This window comes from Eubalaena glacialis, chromosome X (genome assembly GCF_028564815.1).
Source record: "Eubalaena glacialis isolate mEubGla1 chromosome X, mEubGla1.1.hap2.+ XY, whole genome shotgun sequence".
In the NCBI taxonomy this organism is placed as follows: Eukaryota; Metazoa; Chordata; class Mammalia; order Artiodactyla; family Balaenidae; genus Eubalaena; species Eubalaena glacialis.
Genome location: NC_083736.1, coordinates 49,276,499 through 49,298,573, shown reverse-complemented (window position 1 = coordinate 49,298,573; position 22,075 = coordinate 49,276,499). Strand labels below are relative to the sequence as shown.

Genomic DNA, 22,075 nt, shown 5'->3' with positions numbered 1-22,075 from the left:
ACACAGTCCTCCTACGGGGAACAGAGGAATCAAATAGGAATGGGGATACAGGGTGGGGGATAGAGAAATCAAATGGAGAATAGAAAAGAATGATTGCTGAATAAGAGGTAGTAAGCAGAAAAGAGATCACATTGGGGAGAAAGGAAAGCTGGAAGTAGGGAGTGAGGGAGGAGGCTGACAGGCAGGGAAGGAGACCCCTCTGGAGGCGGAAAGAGGCAGGATCACTTCCGGCTGGGGAGGGGGAGCAGATAGGCTCAGACCTAAGGAGAGGCTTGGAGAGAGCGGACGCCTTCTGGACAGGAGAGGTGAGCTAAAGTGCCCTGCTTTACTGAAGACCTTGTGGGGGACTCCAGGCTGGGGCTTTGACGTGCTTGGCTCCACACACCCCTAGGGTTTGAAGGAAACCTGCTAGAGGTTCAGGAGCTAACCGCATAGAAGTGGTCGGATTTAGAGGTGCCTGGACTCAGTTTGCAAGGGAGAAAGGAGGGGGCAGAATCCTCTTTGGGCAACGGAAAGAGAGATCTGGACTCTGTTCGGGCTGCAGAAGGGAGGGATGCAGACCCGGTTGGGACTACAGAAAAGAGAGATGGAGAAATAGATCAGGCCGTAGAAAGAATGGAACACGATCCAATTAGGCAGGGAGATAGGCGATAGGAGGCTTCGTTTAAACTGGAGAGAGGTCGCAGGACCTGGTTTGGGCCACAGAAAGTAGAGATTGGGAGCTAGAAAAAGTAAGGGGCAGAATCCTTATTATACATCTGAAATGACCTGGCTCAGAGGGGAGAAAAGAGGGGCTAGGACCCGGTTGATACCGGTTTGAAAAGAAAGGGACAGAACCTGGTAGCGTTTGGGAAGGATTACACAAAAGCCTAATACCATAGGATTTGTGGGTGGGGTAACCATGTTGCAGTAAGGGCGGGATGGTCACTTGCAGACGTGGAAGTAGGGGTGCGGTGTTGCGGAAGGGGCGGTGCAGGCACTTACTGCAGAGCGGAGGGAGGGGGCATATAAAGGGAAGAGGAGGTGCGGAGAAGTACTGCAGAGCGGAGGGAGGGGGCGTTTCGGGAAGGGGCGGTGCGCTGCGTGGCTGTACTGCAGAGGAGAGGTGTATGGTGTTGGGGAAGGGGCGGAACGAAGAGGTGCTGCAGAGCGGACGGAGAGGGACCGGTGTTGGGGGAAGGGTTGGAATGAGACGAGATGCAGTTAGAAAGAGTCGGTCAGGGGTGGCGTCAAGATGTTCTGCTGCTCTGAGGGCAGAGGGCTTATGTGAGATTGAGGTGGTCAGGCTGTCCAGTCCACCAAAGCACATGCGCGCTGAGCGCCTGCGGTTGCCCTCACGCCTCTGGTTGATGTGCATGCACACTACCGAGTTGTGGTAAGGGTGTTTGTAGGGTAAAGGGGTGGGGTCGAGAGCTGACTTGCAGTTTCTTGGAGGCAAAAGGAGCTAGGATTTGGAAGCCAGATGGTCTGGGCTTCTAGGTATGAGAACCCAGTAGTTGAAGGGTTTGGGGCCCAAGGTTTGATCAGAACCCCCTCCTTCAGGATTGGCAGGAGACCTGATGAATGTCCACCTCCCTCTTATTCTTTCCTGACTCAGGCCCCTTCCCATCAGTCTCAGCTGTTTCTCGGCCTTCCAGAAAAATGGATAGGAGAAATGACTCCGATTATAAGATGACCCCGTTCCAGGTGAGGCCCCTCTGCATTCTTGGCAGGCCACCTGCCCTATTCTGAGTTCATTTAAGGCTGTTGAGCCCCTACCACTCTGTAGCCACATAATTTCCTGCCTAACCTGTTTCAGTCCTCCCCTGCATGGTGGAGGAGGAGGTGAAGAAAACCTGCCTATTTCTTGCTCCCTTCCTCTTCCTTCACCGTCCCCTTCAATCAGTCACCATTCAGGGGAGGGGGAGGTTTTATAGAAAGGGTGGGTTGTAGGGAGGCCAGATGGCTCAGCATGTTATAATCTTAAGTGTGTAGGGCCCTCTGCCTCCCCCTGGGAGCCTGGGGCTTCACTTCCCTCCAGATGTACAGGCTGAGACAACAGAAGAAGACAGTGTCTTGCTGATGCATACCCTCTTGTCATCAACCAAGGACCCCCTGGCTATGGACCCACCAGTTGCCAACCGGCCTAAGAAAAGCAAGACCAAGAAGGCCCCTATTAAGGCTGTCACTAAGACAGTACGCGCTGCCCCTCCAGTTCCATCTGCCAATGTGATTACCACCAACAAGCCTAAAATAACTTTTCCGGCTTTAAACCTTCCAATCATCCCCCAGATCAACCAGGCTTCAGCTACCACTGAGGCAGCCAATACTCAGGCTTCTTCATTCACCGCTCAGCCTAAGAAAGCCAACAAGACAAAGAGAGTTACTGCTAAGGCAGCCCAAGGCTCCCAATTTCCAACTGGCAGTGAGAGTGTTACTACACAGATCAAGTTACCCTTGCAGGCCCTAAACGTGCCAGTCATCCCACAGACTATCCAGGCTCCAGTTGCCACTGAGTCAGCCAATTCTCAAGCCTTGTTAGCCTCCATCAAGCCTAAGAAAGCTCCCAAGGCTAAGAAGGCTAACAATAAGGCCATAGCTAGTGCCACTGAGATCTCACTGGCTCCATCCACCACCTACACAGCTACCACCCAAGGCCAAATTACCTCCATCCGAACTAAGAAAGCCTCCAAAGCCAAGAAAGCAACTGTTAAGCGCACAAATACTGACACTGAACTCCTAGAGGCCCCAGATGCCACTGAGACAGCTACCAGGCAGATTGAGGCCTCAGCAGCAGCTATCTGGCCCAAAAAATCCAAGGGCAAGAAGGCTGCCTATAAGGGCCCAAATTCTGCCTGTGAGATCTCTGAGGCTCCACCTGCCAGTCAAATGGTCACAAAACAAGCCCTAGCAGCCACCGTCCGGGTCAAGAGAGGGTACAGGGCTCGGAAGGTTGACACTAAAGCCCGGACAACTGAAAGCCAGACTCAAATTGACGAAGGGGCCCAGGCCAAGATGTCTACCCCTCAGATCAACATAAGTGTCCTTGAGACTCAGGTTGTTGCTGCTGTCCAGGCCCTGGCAGATGACTACCTGGCTCAGTTGAGTCTGGAGCCCACAACCAGGACCCGGGGCAAGAGGAACCGAAAGGTGAGATCTCTGACATCACCATCCTTAACTCTGTACTTCTTTTCCATTCCTATCCGCCTGGTTTGTTCACTTGTTCTTTTAAGTTTACTGAGCCAGTCCCCGCATTCACATTGGCTGTGAGAGATGCTGAGAAGAATGTGATATAGTTCCTGCTGCTTGGCAGTTCACAGATTGGTGGGGAAATAAGACATCCATACACTTAGCTACAAACTGGATATAAATCAACTTGTATTTATCAATACATAGTAGTTAGCATGCACCAGGCTTTGTGTTGGGTATAGTCACACAGGTTATGCTTTTATGTTTTAAAGTAACTCTTACCAGCTAGGTCCCAGTGTTACAGATAAGAAAACCAAGTCCCAGAGAGGTGAAGTGACTTGTTGAAGGGGTACAGCTAGTAGAGCCAGTGGTGACCAAAAGAAGAAGAAGAACCAGACCCTGCCCTTGGGTTGCTCCTGTCTTGGCAGGGAAATGAAACTCCTGCCCGGAAGGCAGTGAAAGACAAATCTAGAACTCAGTGTGGCTAATGGTAAGGTAAGGACCCCTACAGGGAGGGTTTAGGGGACTTTCAGGAACAGTCAGGGTGAGGAGACAGAGCCATCTCTTTCACCTGGTGATTTTGGACCTTCCTTCTTTCTGATGATGCAGTCCAAGCATCTGAACGGGGATGAGAGAGGTGGTGGTAATTATAGGTGGATTCCATGGGGCCGGAGGCCTCCGCTATCCCGAGATGTGGCCATTTTGCAAGAAAGGGTAAGAATCCAATGCTGCCCAGTCTCTTCTCTTCTTCACCTGCCCTCTTCTCTGTCATTCTTCCAAGTTTTATGAAAACATATTGAGATGTCCCCATGTATTCCTCTTCTCCCAGGCAAATAAGTTGGTGAAATACCTGTTGGTTAAGGACCAGACAAAGATCCCCATCAAGCGCTCAGGTAGAGTCATACCAACCCTCCTCCCTGAGCTCTCCTTTCTACTCCCCTCTCCTCCCTGCCCTGGGGGTAACCATTTAGTTTTATGGCCTCTTCATTCTCTCATCTATCCTCCCCTGCCCTTTTCACATTCTGTCATGGCTGGCATCTCCCATTAACACAGTTCAGGACTCAGACCACACTAACCCCATAGGGCTGGCAAAAGGGCTGCAGCTCTGTGGCCCCTTCTCAGCCCAGCTGCTCCCACCTCTCCCTTCCTGCAGACATGCTGAAGGATGTCATCCAAGAATATGATGAACACTTCCCAGAGATCATTGAACGAGCAAGCTATGCTCTGGAGAAGGTGAAGGGACATCCTCTGTGGGATGGGCACAATGGGGAAGACTTGAATGGAACAAAGGTGTACACGTCCCTTTGGGGGGACCACAGAGACTCCCTAATCCAGCCCTATCACTGTGCAAATGAGCAGATGATGGCCTAGGGAGGGACGTAGACTAGCCTCGGGTCACACAGCAAGTACAACTAGGACCCAAGCCACCCAGCTTAGTCCTGGCTTCTGTCTACTGCTGGATATGTCCTGTAGTATATTTCAGATGCTCACCTCTCCCTTCCACCCCCCATTCTCTGTCTCCCTAGAGTCCCACTAAGCATAAAGACTATTTTGATAACAATAGTACATTTGTTACCTGTTTGCTGTGTTAGTTAAGTGCTTTACATGCATTATTTCACTGCCTAGGCTGAATTTTGTGACCTCACAGGCTATTCTTTTACTTGGCAGATGTTTCGAGTCAATCTGAAGGAAATTGATAAACAAAGTAGCTTGTATATTCTCATCAGCATTCAGGAATCCTCTGCAGGCATCCTGGGAACGTAAGCTGGGAAAGGGCTGGGATGGGAGGGAGGCTTCTGCTTTTGTCCATGGTACTGCTTTTGTCCATGGCTTCTGCTTTTGTCCATCCCTGTCCTCTCCCCGCATCCCCTAGGAAGTCAGGAAAGACAGAGCCTAAAAACCCCTTTTCCATATCCCACACGTAGTTGGAGCCCTACACATAGTAGTGGTGCCTGATTATGATTGACTGGAGGTTGTAGAAGCCTGAGGCAGGTCATTCCTACTGTCAAGTTTTCTGTATCTCCAGAAGCTTCCCTGTTGTTGCTTGTCTCTTCCTATTGACCTTGGTAGAGTGGTTCTCAAGGGAGGGCTTCCTGGTATGGGTGAATCATGAGGGTTGAAGGGCAGGAACATCAGTGGGGCCGTGCCTAGAATTCTTTTGAAGCTGAGGGGTCTGGAAGAGAAAGAAGGGACTCACATTGGCTGGGTGTCCGGGTTGTACTGGGTTGACAAATACAAGTACAATTCTATCCTCTCAGCAACCTGGGGAGAGGAGAATGTGATTTTCCCATTTTATGAATAGGAGAGTCTAAGTGCCTTGCCCAGGGTCACATAGAGCTTGAAGCATAGACTGGGCAGAATTCTCTCATATCTGAAGAATCTGGGAGAAGCTAGCCTAGTAGGCTGGCTGGTGTGTATTTTTTTGCAGATGGCTGCTGGATGTAAACCTTCTCTCTGTCCCATTATTCCCCTAGGACCAAGGACACACCCAAACTAGGTCTTCTCATGGTGATTCTGAGTGTCATTTTTATGAATGGCAACAAGGCCAATGAGGGTGAGTTGCTGGGCTGGCAGCTGAATGGGGGGTCATGGTCGGAATTCCACATGTTCATTTTCTATCCCTGTTTCCTTTTGCCTCCCCTTGCAGCTGTCATCTGGGAGGTGCTGCGCAAGTTGGGGCTGCACCCTGGGTATGATTGGGCTCGGTCAGCACTTGCTGTCCATGTTGTCCTTTGGGAAGAGAGGATGGTCCCAGGATTGCATCAGCCTGGTGGTCTGGTGGAGTGGGCGGGGTTGCTGGACTGGGTAGAGGGTCCAGTGTTCTGACCTGGGTGGATGGGGAAATGGTCCTGAACTCTCTGCTTCCCCTTTCTCCTATGTCCTTTTTCTGTTCTAAGCTGATATATAAGATAGACCTTCAGGGCATCCCTGATAAAAAACCATCTAGCCTCAACTGCCTGCTTCTAGTGACCATGTGTTCATTACTTTCCTGAGTTCATTGAGATGGCCTCATGTGCTAGAGAGGTCTCTTCCATGTTGGGAAATGCCTCTGCCCTCATGTGGGAAGTTCTGATCTTGGTTCATGGGTTATTTTTCCCATTGTCAGGGTAAGGCATTCGCTCTTTGGGGAAGTGAGGAAGCTCATCACAGACGAGTTTGTGAAGCAGAAGTAAGTGGTGTTTTGGGGCTTTGTCAGGCCATGAAGTGTTCTGAGCGTGCCGGTCTGGTCCAGAAAGTGCTCGATTGCCCTTTTCTTACACTACCTTTAGAGGTATGGGCATCCTGTTCCCTAGAACTGAGTCCATGGTGGACCATACCAGGGCTGGGCCAGACCAAACACAAGGCCCTTGCTATGGGGTGTGCTCAGAGCAGAATGCCCAAAGAATGGCTCCTCTGTTTACAACACACCCGATAGAAACTTGGGTTTACTCCTCACAGGTGGCAGGATACTTTGGCCTCCCTGTGACACCATGCCCTATACATGCGTCCCCTGCAACACCAAGTGACTACTTTGCACAGGGCCAATGGGAAATGGCTCAGTGTTGGAGGTCAAGACCATGAACTGTGTTTTGGAGTGAGTCTAGGGAAGGAGGGCCTTGGAAATCCTTCTCCAGGAGCTGAGTTTAGTTTTTCTTTGGAGGAGGTTGCCACCTGGTCCCAAGTGGTTAGACAACAGGTTTGCTTGGTTAGAAGCAAGTTTCATTTCCTTTCTTCAAGGTACCTGGAATACAAGAGGGTCCCCAACAGCAGACCACCTGAATATGAGTTCTTCTGGGGCTTGCGCTCCTACCATGAGACTAGCAAGATGAAAGTTCTCAAGTTTGCATGCAAGGTAATAGGAGAGCTGCCCTGACTTGGCATATTAAGGGTACAGGATGTCCCTGGCTGGGGTAGGCAGTGTACAGGGATGGGCAGGTATAGGGCAGTCTGCAGTTCGTATATAAGCATATGGAACTTCATTTATGTCCCCGAATGCTGTTTGGCATAAAGTTTACATTGTTTCATTCATTGTTCATACTTCGTATTAGTCTCCTCAATTGCCATAACAAAATACTATAGACTGGGTGGCTTAAACAACAGAAATTTATTTTATCATAGTCCTGAAGGCTGGAAGTCCTAGATCAAGGTCCAGCAGGGTTAGTTTCTAGTGAAGCCTCTCCTCCTGGCTTGCAGATGAATACCTTCTTGCTGTGTTCATGGTGGAGAGAGAGTCTCTTCTTATAAGGACACTAATCCTATTGGATCAAGGACCCACCATTATGACCTCATTAAACTTTACTTCCATAAAGGCCTACCTCCAAATATGGTCACATTCGAGGTTGGTACTTCAAAATATGAATTTTGGGGGACACAAACATTCAATCCACAACATACTCTCTTATCGTTTCCCATATTACAGATGAAGACACTTAGGCTCAGTGAGATTAAGTAGCTTGTCCAAGGTCACACAGCACCTAAGTTATCGAACTGAAATTGGATCTCAGGACTGACCCATGATAGAGTCCTAACAACTAAGACTTTTTTTTTAATGCTACTATTAGTTTTATACAAAGCCCATGGTAGGTATTTAATACATAATTACAAATGTTATTTTTCTTATAATGATTGTAATTCTCATTTCAGGTGCAGAAGAAAGACCCCAAGGACTGGGCCGTGCAGTATCGGGAGGCAGTGGAGATGGAAGTCCAAGCTGCAGCTGTGGCTGTAGCTGAGGCTGAGGCCAGGGCTGAGGCAAGAGCCCAAATGGGGATTGGAGAGGAAGCTGTGGCTGGGCCCTGGAACTGGGATGACATGGATATCGACTGCCTAACAAGGGAAGAGCTAGGCGATGATGCTCAGGCCTGGGGCAGATTTTCACTTGAAATTGAGGCCAGAGCCCAAGAAAATGCAAATGCCAGCACCAACATTGACTTCAGCAGAGGAGCTAGCACCAGGGCTAGCTATAGCGATGGTGCTAGTATTAGCTTCAGTGGTGTACCCAGCCCCAGTAATGGCTTTGGTGGCAGAGCTGGCATTAGCTTTGGTGGCACATGCAGCACCAGTGCCAGCTTCAGCAGCGTAGCCAGCATTTGCTTTGGTGGCACACCCAGCACTTGCTCCACTTTCAGTGGTGGAGCCAGCATTAGCTTTGGTGGTGCAGCCAGCACCAGCTCTAGTTTCAGCAGTGAAGCCAGCATTAGCTTTGGTGGCACACCTTGCACCAGTACCAACTTCAGTGGTGGGGTCAGCTCTAGTTTCAGTGGCCCACTCAACACCAGTACAAGTTTCAGTGGTGGAGCCAGCTCTGGTTTTGGAGGCATACTCAGTACCCCTGCTGGCTTCAGTGATGCACTCAGTATGAGCACCAGCTTTGGCAGTACACTCGGCACCAGTGCAGTCTTTAGTGGTGCACTTAGCACCAGCACTGGCTTTGGTGGCACACTCAGCACTAGTGTCTACTTTGGTGGCTCTCCCAGTTCCAGTGCCAGTTTTGGTGGCACACTCAGTACCAGTATCTGCTTTGGTGGCTTTCCTAGCACCAGCACTGGTTTTGATGGTGTACTCAGTACCAGTGTCTCCTTTGGTAGCTCTTTCAGCAATAGCACTGACTTTGGTGGTACACTAAGCACGAGCTTCTGCTTTGGTGATTCTCCCAGCACTAGTGCCAGCTTTGGTGGTACACTCAGCACCAGTCTTGGCTTAGGTGGTGCACTCAACACCAGTGCTGGTTTTAGCAGTGCTGTCAGCATTAGCACTGGCTTCAGCAGTGCACCCAGCACCAACTCTGGCTTTGGCAGTGTGTTCAGCACCAGTACTGACTTCAGTGGGGCACCTAACACCACTACTGACCTTGGCAGTGCTCCCAGCACCAGCATTGGCTTTGGTGGAGCCCCCAGCACCAGCTTCTGCTTTGGCAGTGTGTCTAACACCAACCTATGCTTTGGTGGCCCTCCTAGTACCAGCACCTGCTTTAGTGGTCCTACCAGTGCCAATTTTGGTGATGGACTCAGCACCAGTGCTGGTTTCAGCTTTTGTGATGGGTTAAGCACCAGCACTGGATTTGGTGGTGGACTGAGCACCAACTCTGGCTTTGGTGGTGGACTGATCTCCAGTGATATCTTTGGTGGTGGGCTGGGCACCAATGCTGGTTTTGGCAGCACACTTGGCACCAGTGCTGACTTTAGTAGTGGCCTCAGCATCAGTGATGGCTTTGGCGGTGGGCCTAATACCAGCTTCGACGGAAGACTGAGCACCATCATTGGCTTTGGCAGTGGTTCTAACACCAGCACTGGCTTTACTGGTGAACCCTGCACCAGCACCGGCTTTATTGGTGGACCCACTTCTATTGTTGGCTTTGGCAGTGGACTGAGCACCGATACTGACTTCAACGGTGGACCAAGCAGTAGTGTTGGCTATGGCGGTGGACCGAGCAATGCTGCTGGCTTTGGTGGTGGAGCCACCAGCCTTGGTGCCTGTAGCTTCTCCTATGGCTAGTGAGGTTTCAGGTAATTACAACACTTCCACAGCCAAGGCCGATGGGGATGGGTATAAGAGCTGGGAGATGTTATAAGAAACCCCCAGGTGGGAGGGCAGGGTGGGGAGATGAGTACAATGAAGGAAGTATGAGAAAATAGTATACTTGGTGCTAAAATGTGTTTCTGTTTGGTGTTTTGTTTTCAGATTTATTTCGCATGTTTACAGATACCGCTAATGAATTGCAGCAGTCCTTCCCATGGAGCCAAGGTACATCCTTGGAATCTTTGTCCACACAGCAATCTAAGCAGATATACCAATCAGCTGAGGGTGACATGCTATGAAAAAATCTGTTTGCCAATCCTGCTTTGTTGTTTGCTTTCTGTGTCCTGTCATATTTGATATGAGTTACATTAAATTTGAAAAATGAATTGCAGTTTGTTCTGTCTTTTAATGTGCCTAAGTTGTTGTGAGTGACATTTTGGGTTCATAGAAGAGCTAGAGATCAGCATAGCTCTTTGGGGAAGGTGGGCTCCAGCTTTAGGCTAAAAGGCAAGTATGACTTCAGTGGGGTAGAGACATGGGGAAAGCATAGCAGGCAAGGGGATAATACCTTAAATCAGGATCTAGAAGGGGAAAGCCTGGAACAGAAGGCAAAGGGAGAGGGTTCTGGAGAGTAAGTATAGATTCATTTTGAGATATTTGTATAAGAATGGGAGAGATATAGAGGGATGTAACTAAAGGTGGACATGGGAACAAGGGAGGATTTTCTTGGGATAGGAGAGAGACCTGAACATGTTGCATAGACTGTGGGGGCAAAAGCCAATAGAGAAGGACAGGATATAGATATGGAATAGTCAGGAACTGACTGAATCAACCCATCCTTGGGGAGGTGGGATGGATAGAATACCAGAGAATAGAGGGTGACCTTGACTTTGAACAGGATTTAAGGGTGGCTCTAGAAGGAGATAAATGTAGATTTGCTTCAAGCAGTGATCCCAATAAAAAAGGCGATATGGATTATACAAGGTTTGGGTCTTGCTGGCAGTTGTGATGGAAGGACAAACAAAGGCAGGGGGTGTATGAGTCTGTCTCTTCGCAACTGGATTGCTGCTATCTGCCCACAGTAGCTGCATGGAGATTGGCTGAAGAGATAGAATGTAGGATCCAAGCTGGCCAGGTATGGAAGAACAGTGAAGAGGAAGAGGACTGGTGGATTGGGAGATAATGGAGGAATCAAAGGACTATACTCTTGATGCAGTACAAGAATATTGTTCATTCAAGATATACTACATACATGCCTGCTGTGTGGGAGGCATGCTGCTAGGGATCCTGTGGATGACACAGAGTTGTGAGGACTGGGGGGCCAGCGGTCAGATAGTGGGATGCTTGTATTTAAGAAGTCAGACTGGAGAGAAGTCTAGATGATGCCAACCAAGGAGTGAGTGGCTGAAGGGAAGATGATCACTGAAGTTGAGGGGGCAGGGCACTAGGAGACCAGGGTATTGTCTGAATCATTTATATGGACAGTGAAATCACTCAGGATGGGAACAAGAGTTGGAGAAGGAAGGAGAACTGTGGTCTGAGTGCAGATTCTTCTTTGAATGTAGGGATGAAGGTGTCATGTTCCCAGCCATGTTGCCCACGAAGGAACAAGGCCATAAGCACTCACATGGACCTATCTCCACCCTCACATTTGGAGGTACTACTCCAAAGTGCTTCTCTCCAGGAAGTTCTCACCCAGTCCATACCCCAACAGCACCAGAGCCATTTCATAGGGTCAGGATCTTAAGAGGATCTTGTGGGAAAAGCCTCACAATGACCTCCTTTCCCCTTTTGTAGGCAGTAAGAGAAGTCTTTATTGATCAGGGAATAGGAATTAAGAAGGAAAAAGTTTCATCCTGACCTAGATAGCTCCTTGGTTGTAGCTAGAAATCAAGACCTGTTTTGGAGCTGATGAGGGTTTCTTCACTGGAAGCAGGTCTCTTCCAGTGAGGCCAACTCCAGAGTGTTCTCACTGTAAGAGAAGAGCAACAATAGTAGCTCCTAAACGTGAAAGATAGCGAGGACAGAGGCAGTTTTATGTCTTAGAAAGGGCTCAGTAGTGGGCAGGGACAGTGTCCAGGGCTTCCTCAGGTTCCCGGCTGACGTCCACATTCTGAGAGGAGAGAACCCAGTATTAGCAGGAAGCAGCCAGCAGCGTGGAGCCCCCGCCCCTCCCTGCCTCTTGTCCTCACTGCCAGGCTCCCCTCTTTCAGCCAGGCCTGGATCCTGACCCTCTTCTCAGGCAAGCCTGGGGGAACCGCAGCCAGAGGCCTTTTAGGCAGGGTTGCTCTAGCTGTGCGTGTCTATGGTGCCTCGGGTCTGGGCTGCGGTTCCTGCATTTCTGGGTGCTGGTTATTCTACCTGTTGGTGGAAACACCCAAGCTCTGTGGGACTGGGGCTGCCTTTCTGCAGGGGAGGGTGCTTTCACCACGTGCCAGCTTAGGCCACAGAGTCCCTCACCTACCTCAGGCTTCTCCCGATGTGTGTTTACAGCCTCCACGTTCAGGTAGATGGACTCCACTTTGCAGCCTCAGAAAAGAACAACCCGTTCATCCATAAGCCACCCGGGTAAGCACAGGTCTTCCCTGAGATGTCATTCCCTCCTCCACCCGTCACCACCCACAGCCCCAGCTCCACGCTGTGTGCAGACTGTGACTGCCCTTTAGGGAGGGGAATTTAGACCACTTGTGTGATGTCAGGGGAAGACACTAGGCCTAAGAGACAGGAACGGGGCATCCCCCCAGCTCTGTCCCTAATAGTCTCAGACTTCTCTGAGCCTCCCTTGCCCAGTTGTCAGTGGGAATGAGAGATGACAAGAGATGATTTTTGCACCCCTCCCCAGCTCTTGTCTGTGAGACAGAAATCTAATAATAACAATGGAGCTCTGTGCATCCTCCCAGCTGTGTTAGGTGCTAAAGTGGTGGAAGAGTCCTGGGGCCTCTGCCTTGGGGCGACCAGTCCCAGGTAAAGTTTATTTCCAGAACTATGCAGTTATGGCAACATCAGAGGTGTGGAAGGTCACAAGGGAGTTCTAGGAAGCCTGAAGAAAGAGGAGGGTGGTATCATTGGGGCCTGGAGCAGGCAGAGGAGGCCCAATGCCTATGGAAGCCCCCTTAGCTCCATCCCTGTGGATTGAACACTAATCCAGGCTTCAGTACACCATCTGCCCTGTTCATACCCCAGAAGAGATTTGAGTCTGTCTCTTCTCTGCTCATGAACATTCCAGAGCTGATTAATGCCCCCAAAGAGAGTCTCAACTGCCCGGGCTGGTCTTTGAACCCTTTCTTCAAATCTGGCCGCAACGTACGCTTATTCATCTGGTCCCTTTTGGGGACCCCCTCTTCTACAGCTTTGTGCTGTATGATTGACCCTCTGGTAGAGACAGAGAAAGCTGGGGCCAGGTCCCAGATTTAGAGGCCACCTCAGTCCTTCCCCATTCTCATCTTGCTACCACCAGTCCTGCCTCTACCAAGACATCCAACTACCCACCCAGGAAATCTCTCTCAGGACTCTGCTGGGCAAATGCTAGGCACTGCAGGCATGCTCATGGTGTCTATGTGCTTTTCCCCAGATGAAGGTGGGGCACTCACCGTAAGCCACAGGTGTAAGTTTGAGCACTGTGTGCAGAGGGCACCTGAGATAAGGCAGCTCATCTAGAAAGGAGGAGAGAGCAGCCCTCAGAGACAGGGTGCTGGGGAAGGCACCACCTCCCCAGCCCTCCAGGCTTGCAGCACTCTCCCCTTCCACCCCCTTCCCCATGGTTGTCTTCACCTGGGCCCTGCTCCCCCACACTTTGCAGAGACAGTGCTGAGAGCAGGGTGGGGAGGGAGGAAGAGAGCAGAGAGGTGGCCTCAGGAGCAGGGAGGAAAGAGGGCCCCTGGGATCGCGGACAGACCCTGGGTCCCCCAGAAGCTGAGGATGGTCACCTCGGAGGTGGCCGACCTCCTCACCCACCAGGCAAACATAAGACCAAGGCAGGCCTCCCTCCCGGCCCCAACCTCAGCCCTTCCACGGGCTCCCCCACCACAAAGGCCCACAACAGGTCTCAGCAAGTGTTTTCTGAGGCCCTACTATGCTCCGGGGCCTTGGCTGAGGTGTGCGTGCACCTTGGCAACTCCCGCAGCTTTCTCCCCAGCCCAGGCCTGTGCCCTCTGACTCCTGGGACACTTGTTGATGGACAAGCATTCACCAATTCACTTGTTTCCAGTTACTGAGGATTATGTATAAAGTTGTTCTGAATATTCGCATACAATTACTCGTATGGCCTTGATGACATTCACCAGACAGCCCTGATGGGAGGTGATGATCAGGCCCATTCCATGTATGAGGACACTGAGGCTCTGAGAGGGAGGACACTTGCCCCGTGTCCCACAGCCAGGAAGTGGCAGTGCTGGGACTCGAGCCCAGGATGTTTTGAGGCCAAATGTGTGCTCTGCCCACTGCAGTCTGCTGCCACTGCCTTCGAGGGGCTCACAGTGTTGTGGGGTGACACCCCCCACCTCACTCCTCTCTGCAGACACCCACCCTCCTGACCACTCAGGCAACCTATACAGCTCCCCATCTCCCTTCATTGAGCCAGAACCCCACCCCTCACGGCCTCCCTGCCCCTGAGGTTCACCCTAGGCTTTTAAGGCCTGCCACTGCCCACTCAGCCTCTTGACACATAAGATTTGGCAATTTCCTGGGCAACCAGTCTGCTCCTCCTCCTTGCCTTTGTCACCATCATCTTCAGGTGCTGGGCCCAGTGCTTTTGGTGCACTATCTCATTCCACCCTCACTGATACTCTGCGGGAGTTACTGTTCCTCACTGCACACATGACAAAATAGACTCAGAGAAGGGAAGCGACTTGCCTGAGGTCTCTGATCCAGCTCTGCCACTGCCTGGACAAGTGACCTCAGCCTTGTCTTTTCTCTTTCTGGTCCCCAAAGTTCCTATCTCTCATAGCACAGGATTGGACCCAGCTCTGAGGTCTTATGGGTCTGAGTTCTCAGTCACACCATCTCTCTGGGTCTCAGTTTCCTCACCTGAGTGATAGGGGCAAGAGCATGTGCCCAGCCCTGCCTGGCCCAGCTCTTAGGACAGCTGTGAGAAGCTGGCATGACCTGTGCATGAAAGTGGGTAGTAAGTGGGTAAAACAGTGTGCAAACGAGAGATGCATGTGCTTCCCATGCACCTCACATGTGTCTGAAGTGAGGGGCCTCTGGAATGCACTTGAGATTGGTACCTCTCCCTGCCCCCACTGAGCCCTGTGATCTTGGGCAATTCCTTCATCCCTCAGAGCTTCCATTTCCTCTTCTGCACAGTTGGGGTTACAGGGCCGGCCTCACAGTCTCAAAAATAGTACTGAGCAGTAGAGATGTGGACGGTATCAGAAATCTAGCAGCACCACCCCAACCCCTGTCATGTTTTTTCCATTGAAGAGATTGAGGACCAAGCAGAGGAAATTACTTGTCCAATGTCAAGTTTTCAAGTCCCAAGTGTTCCAATTCTAGATGACTCCATATTACAAGTGCCCTTTGTTTGGAAGCTAGCGTCATAGAAAAGATCCAAGTCTGCAGGATATTGTACACTTCAAATATGACTTTGCATTGTCCTCACACTCCCTCCCTCCAGTATCCTGGAGATGTCAATGCTTCAGCATCCATGTCAGAAATGGACTCTCCCACCTGAAGGTGACACAACAGTCCCTTGCCAGGCCAGCTGCCTTAGTTTGCATTTCAGTATTTGTAGTCAGTGTAGATACTCGGTAAATTAAAATACCTAGATGTTTTTTATAAAAAGAAATTATCATTTAAAAATTGTAAATGAAAACATCAATATCTTGGGGAAATCATCCCTATAGCAAAGACAGAAACCTATAATCAAAATCAAGCTGCCACAAGAGGTCCCATTCCACCTGAGAACAGCATGCCGCAGACAAATACTGGCTCAGCTTTTTCAGGTCGAGGCAGACTGTTAAGGTTGGCTTTGAAAATGTTATCTCAGAATAACACTGATATTAATAATAGCAGCTAACACTCATATGGCCCATACTTTGTGTCATGAACTGTTCTAAGCTCTTTATGTTACATATGTTCATTTATTTAAACTTCATCATTATTCTCCCCATTTTACAGATAAGGAAACTGAGAACAGAGAGGTTAAAGTAATTTGCCAAAGGTATTATGTGACAGAGCAAGAACTTGAACACATGCACCCTCGTTCTAGATCCTGTGCTCTTAACTATTAAGATATAAACCACCAATTTCTGGTGTTAGGGTCTCAACTCACATGCAGCTCCCATGCCAGGAACAGAGAGAACAGTGGTACCTGAGCTCTTGTCCAGGAAGTAGGCCAGGAGGCACCGCATGACAGCCTGGTGGCAGATCACCAATACATTTTCCTGCCGTTCTAGCTCCATTATAACTGGCTCCAGACGCTGGACCAGATCCTCATAGGACTGAAAGGGAGAGAAACACTTGGGTAAGAAGAGGAGATGAGGCACATTTGCCCAGAGGAGAAGAACTCTACACTAGGAATCAGGAAAACTTGGTTGTGGTGCCAGTTCAGTTGTTGGTCCAGCAGTATGACCTTAGGCAACTCACTTCCTTCTCAGAGCCTTAGTTTCTCATCTATTAAATGGGGCAACCAATATAGTGGAGTAAATAACAATAACAATAATAAAATTTCCACGGAAATTCCTTAGAAAATCTGGATAAAATAAATGTCTGCACTGCTGATCTTTCAAGAAAATGAAGGAAACATTATGAATATATGGTTCCAAAATGAAGAAAAACTGGAAAAAAGAGTGATAAATGGATATAGAAGCCACAACTCCCATGAGGGCATTTGCCAATCACAGTATCCAAGAACTTTGAGCTTTTAAAACCTTATAGAAACACGAGACAAGGCCTTAGGTGTATACGAGGTGGGGATTTGGGACTGAGATTCTCACAAAAATCTGAGACCTTCAAAGGACTACATCATCAGCAAAAGTATAAACTAAAAAATATATCCACAGGCAAAGGGAAACTAAGAAAATATATCTGTCTCTGTCTGACTCTTGGTGGAAAAAATTAGGAAAAGCCTCCTGTAAGAATGTATAACCACAAGCCTATCCTCAGGTGGATTTGTGGTTCAGAATTATACTACCTATGTGTTTTAGAAAATGCTAAGCTGAGAGTTTAATAAAAAGTGATTTCAAGTCATTAGCTGCCAAGAGTGTCTGGAAGAAGCAAATGGAAATTCTCTCTGGATTCTCTCAACTCAGACTGCATGAGATTCCCACAGATAAATTTTCATCAAACTGAAGCTCACATAACATGCAAAGAAAATAAGCTATCATGAGTAAAAATAAGCAGAAACAACAAGAACCCTAACAACTTAAGATAAAGGATCCACAAGATAAAATGAATATGCTTGAGATTTTGAAAGAAATAAAAGATTGAATCAAAAATGTAAGGAAGAAATAAGTTGCTATTGAATATATGATCTAGATTTGAAAAAGAACTAAGTAGAATTTCTATAAATGAAAGGTATAGTCATTAAAATGGAAAACTCAATGGATAGAGTAAACAGCAGATTAGATACAATTTAAGAAATACTGTTCTGGAAGATAGAGCTGAAGAAATTACTCAGAATGTAGCAAAGAGATTGAAAATAAGAAGTTAGGAGACATAAAGGATAGAGACAGGACTAGCACACATCTAATTGCATTTCAAGGAGATAATAGAGAAAATATGAGAGAGGAATAGTTAAAGATATAATGTCTGGGAATTTTCTAGAATCGATGAAGAATCCTAGTCCTCAGATTCAGGAAGTCCAATTAACCCCAAGCAAGATAAATGAAAAGAAATTAATATTTAGACATATCAGAGTGGAACTTAAAAGCAATAGAGACCCAAAGACCCTAAAAGCAGCCAGAGAGAAAAGAAATGACAATTAGACTTGCAGGAGACTTCTTAACCATGTTAGAAGCCAGAAGACAGTGGGGATAATATCTCCAAAGTGCCGAGAGAAAACTGTCATCCTAGAGTTTTATAACTTGCCAAAATACCATCTAGGATTAAGGACCATGCCTCCCAAAGACATTTTTAGACAAAAAGAAAGGTGAGTCTACTACCAACAGATCCTCCTAAAGAAACTTCTAAAGGAAGATAGACATTGAACCCAGAAGGAAAACTTGAGCTGTAAGGAGAAAGAATGATCAAGGGAATTGGTAAATATGTGGTTAAATCTAAATAAACACTGACTGTATACAATATTATTTTTTAGCTAATAAGAATTATATTTTAATTGGATAAGTGATTTTACCCCTTTTCCACTATATAAAATCCATCTAGAACAGTATGGAGGTTCCTTAAAAACTAAAAATAGAACTGTCATATGATCCAGCAATCCCACTCGTAGGCATATATCCAGAGAAAACCATAATTCTAAAAGATATATGCACCTAATGTTCACTGCAGCACTATTTATAATAGCCAAGACATGGAAGCAAGCTAAATGTCCATCAACAGATGAATGGATAAAGAAGATGTGGTATACATATACGATGAACTATTACTCAGCCATAAAAAAGAATGAAATAATGTCATTTGCAGTAACATGGATGCTTCACTTCACTTATCATATTAAGTGAAGTAAGTCAGAGAAAGACAAATATCATATGATATCACACATATGTGGAATCTCATTTTTAAAAAATGATACAAATGAACTTATTTACAAAACAGAAACAGACCTACAGATATCAAAAACAAACTTATGGTTACCAAAGGGGAAAATTGGAGGGGGGGAATAAATCAGGAGCTTGGGATTAACAGACACACACTACTATATATATAAGATAGATAACCAACAAGGGCCAACTGTATAGCACAGGGAACTCTACTCAATATTATGTGATAACCTTTATGAGAAAAGAATCTGAAAAAGAATGAATATATGTATATGTATAACTGAATCACTTTGCTGTATACCTGAAAGTAATACAACATTGTAAATCAACTATAATCCAACAAAATTTTTAAAAAAGAAAAAAATCCATCTATGTGGGTACAAAGTTTATTAATCATTTGGAAGTAGCTCTATTTTGTCTAGCATTTATAATAATTCTACTCTGGTAATATTGATTTAACTTAAAAAATATAATATGTTGGTATTATAGGAACAAATAGTGATATATTCTGATAGATTGTTGTAAATTGAAGTGCTTCAGTAAGCATTAATTCAGTCAACATCTACTTAGTAAGTTGTGCTTACAATAATAAATTTATTAATAACAATAATAATTCATTTGGGGGATAAGACACAAGTTTGAAGTAAAATACAAAACAACAATTAACATGTAAGTTAAGAGAGGGAGTGACCAGAGTTGTAACATTTTTATATCGTTTTAGGGGGTGGGTGGAGATATTGATTTTTAGATTTTGTCAATCACACATATTAAAATGTTAAGAGTAACTCTAAAAGAATGGAAAGAGATTGTATAAGTCAAATATAGATGTAAAAACTCTATCAATTCTAAAGAAGGGAGGAAAAGAGAAAAGATAAACTAAGCCTAGAGAGCTCAAAATAAGAGAATAGAAAGAAGTTCAAATAAATCAGTAATTACAATAAAAGTAAGTGTACCAAATTTACCATTCAAAAGACATACATTTTCAGTTTTTATTAAAACCAATAAAAGCCAACTATACGCTGTCTATAAGAAACAAAACAAAAATACACAGAGAAGTTGAAAGTAAATGACTAAAGATGAACTAGGCAAATACTGACCAGAAGAAATCTTATATAGCTATATTAATATCATATAAAATACACTTTTAGGCAAAAAGCATTATTAGGGGGAAAGAGGCTTGCTCACTATGTAATAATAAAATATACAATTCACTAAGGAGATATAATTGCTTTAAATTTGTATGCCTCTAACAACATAGCTTCAAAATATATAAAGGAAAATGAGGGCAAAGTCAGACTGACTTCATAATGTCATTTTTGAGGATGAAAATACAAATGTGAAAGTGCTTTGTAACACAGGATATCTATTGTTTCTTCTTCTCTGATATCCTGCTTTCTGATAATTGTTCCCTGGGATCTGTATCAGAAATGGAGTATGACTAATAAATATTCTAACATGTGGAACTGGCTAAATGGAGACTGGGTTGAAAACAATGAGGATTTACCTCACATGGGAATAGGGAATTGATAGTCTGGTTCATGCGGTGGCAAAGAAGTTGGATAAACCATTATCCATTGTCCCTTGGGACTCCAACCCACAGTCCAGAGAGGCTGGAGCTTTAGGCAACTTGGCAATAAAATGTCAGGAAATTAGAGTATATTGAACTATTTCAAATACCTTTAGTGTAAGGATATCAAAGACAAAGTCTAGGACAAAGTGAGCCCTCCTGAAAGAAGACAGAAAAATAATCAGGCAAATGTGTAGCTTTTAAAAAAAGAGGAATCTGTTGCCTATAGCTAAGAATGAGACAGCCAAGGGCCAGATAATCATGTGCCTTGTGGGATGGAAGATGCTGCAAAATTTGCTTTACCCTGTTTTTAAAGCTGTCTGGGAAAATATGGAATCCTGGTAGTTGGAATAGAGATACTGGGGAGGAGTCCTAAGAGTCTGGCCACCCCTCCAAACCTTACCTCTCCCTTGGGATAGCGGTAGCGATATTTATCTTGGTCTCGTAGTGCAAATTCTTCAGGGTAGTGTTCTTGGATTTCTTCATAGGTCATCTCCTCACAGACACCCTGAGAAAAATTATTTGGGAACAAAAGTATTCACAAGTTGAAATCCCCACAGCCTTTACCATAGTTCTGAAGCCAATGATTGTGGAACGTTAGCACACAAGCACCTGGGTTTCTGTGAACACAGCTCTAGGTCTGCGTCTGTTGTCTGAATGTATGTGTGTATGTATGCACAAGGTGTGTAGCTGTGTGGATGTGAGAATGAGTGCATGTGTATAGGTGTGTTCAGGCTGAGTGTATGGTGGGTATCTGTGGTGTTTCTCTATGGTTGTCCCAATAGGTTTATAGGTGTACTTTGTATATATGAGTGTGTATTTTTATAAATTTGTGGGGATTTGTGACTGTGTTTATCTGTGTGTGTGCAGCATGCTTATGGTGTGTAGTTGTGGTATGTTTAAGGTCCTATGCTGTTGGTTGTGTATTTGTCTCAGCATATGTATAGTGTATTGGTGTGAGTGTGTGTGCATACAGACTGTCTGATCATCTAAGAATGTGCCTGCATGGGTGTCTCTGTCGTCTGTCTCTCCATGTGGGTCTCAGTGTGTCTGTGGTATGTGTATCTGTGAGTGTGTATGTCCCTGATTATATGTGTGAGTATCTGTGTACCTATGTCTGAGGTCTGCGTGAATCTGTGGTAATATGATTGAGGTTATGTGTCTGTACTGTTTATATGTCCCCGGTATGCCTCTATGTGTCTATGTGATGTAGATATATGCAAAGACTACATGTGTGTCTACGGTGAGTGTGATATGTATCCTAGGTGTGTCTCTCTGTAAGTGTGTATGTGTGTGCATGAATGGTGCAAATATGATTGGTAGATGCATCTGAGAGGGAACCTGTGTTTGACTACTGGGTCCATGTGTCTGTGAAGTGCAGGTCTGTGAGTGTAAACATACCTATGGTGGATGTCTGTGACTGTGTAGGCAGGTGCACGTATGTGCACACATCCACAGCAGTGCTTTCTTGTGTTATAGCATTTCCCATCCCTCCTGCCCACACCTCTGCTCCAGGACCTCTGGCAGATAAAGAAACAGGTATCCACAGACTTCTCAGAAGGCAAGAATTAGTAAATTCTTAACAGTTTCAGAGTGGTCCTTGGGGAGATACACTCTCCACACCCAAAGAAGGAATCAAGGGCTCAGAGAATGAGTTCCCACTGAGAAATCCACAGAAGTGAGGTGGCTGCTGGTAGAGGTGGGAAGTGATGTTGGGTTTGTAAGATTTCCTTCTGGTTGTGTAGATTCCAAGTAGACCTTCCTGTAGGGGAGCAATGTGCTCTGGTTGTTGTCTTTTGAGCCATCAACCAAGCTTCCCTGAGGGTTTAGGTTCACCCCTGCCCCAACCTACAAGAAGACAGGCAGTGTCAAACCTGCAACTGACACTGTCCATAGGAGAAAGTGCACCCTGTATATACACAAGGTCCTTCCAGATTGGCTTTGACTTTCTATTCTGAGGCATGCTGGGAGCCTGTTGCCTGTGGAAGTGGCCACTGACTCTTTATTGACTTAAGGAAAATTGCTTAACTTCTCTGAATTTTATTTTCCTCATCTGCAAAATAAGGATAATTATAACTACCTCACAACAGTAGTTTGAATATTAGAGATAATATATGTAAAAGAGACTAGTACAGAATGTACAAGGCACATTTTGAAAACTCAATCAATGGAATATATTATT

The 22,075-nt window shown here is 46.4% G+C and overlaps 2 protein-coding genes and 1 non-coding gene across 8 annotated transcripts in view; 2 read left to right on the top strand and 1 right to left on the bottom strand.

Annotated features, from left to right (window-relative positions):
- Window positions 1-274: 274 nt before the first annotated feature.
- Window positions 275-10,023, top strand: TRO (trophinin). Of its 3 annotated transcripts, none has more exons than XM_061177744.1 (13): window positions 275-305; window positions 1,598-1,686; window positions 2,089-3,129; window positions 3,778-3,882; window positions 3,998-4,061; window positions 4,322-4,401; window positions 4,837-4,928; window positions 5,643-5,722; window positions 5,816-5,858; window positions 6,275-6,337; window positions 6,886-7,000; window positions 7,792-9,653; window positions 9,829-10,023. In XM_061177744.1, the coding sequence occupies exons 2-12, from the start codon at window positions 1,642-1,644 to the stop codon at window positions 9,640-9,642; spliced, it is 3,579 nt and encodes a 1,192-aa protein (XP_061033727.1). In that variant the 5' UTR covers window positions 275-305; window positions 1,598-1,641; the 3' UTR covers window positions 9,643-9,653; window positions 9,829-10,023. The 3 variants fall into 3 exon arrangements, with proteins under 3 accessions (XP_061033727.1, XP_061033725.1, XP_061033728.1); XM_061177742.1 differs by having other exon boundaries at window positions 1,975-3,129; XM_061177745.1 differs by lacking the exon at window positions 9,829-10,023 and having other exon boundaries at window positions 1,975-3,129; window positions 7,792-7,899; window positions 9,510-9,612.
- On the top strand, window positions 6,523-6,651 carry LOC133082816 (small nucleolar RNA SNORA11). The gene has a single exon (XR_009699033.1). It is a non-coding gene; the product is annotated as a small nucleolar RNA SNORA11 (small nucleolar RNA).
- A 1,696-nt stretch (window positions 10,024-11,719) lies between the features above and the next one.
- Window positions 11,720-22,075, bottom strand: part of PFKFB1 (6-phosphofructo-2-kinase/fructose-2,6-biphosphatase 1) — an 85,696-nt gene continuing 75,340 nt past the window's right edge. For all 4 annotated transcript variants that reach the window (XM_061179485.1, XM_061179483.1, XM_061179484.1 and 1 more), the window contains exons 10-14: window positions 20,297-20,401; window positions 15,977-16,106; window positions 13,257-13,319; window positions 12,131-12,195; window positions 11,720-11,779 (exon numbers count right to left, since the gene is read on the bottom strand). In XM_061179485.1, the coding sequence (XP_061035468.1) occupies window positions 11,720-11,779; window positions 12,131-12,195; window positions 13,257-13,319; window positions 15,977-16,106; window positions 20,297-20,401 (423 nt within the window). The remainder of the gene's footprint in view (window positions 11,780-12,130; window positions 12,196-13,256; window positions 13,320-15,976; window positions 16,107-20,296; window positions 20,402-22,075) is intronic.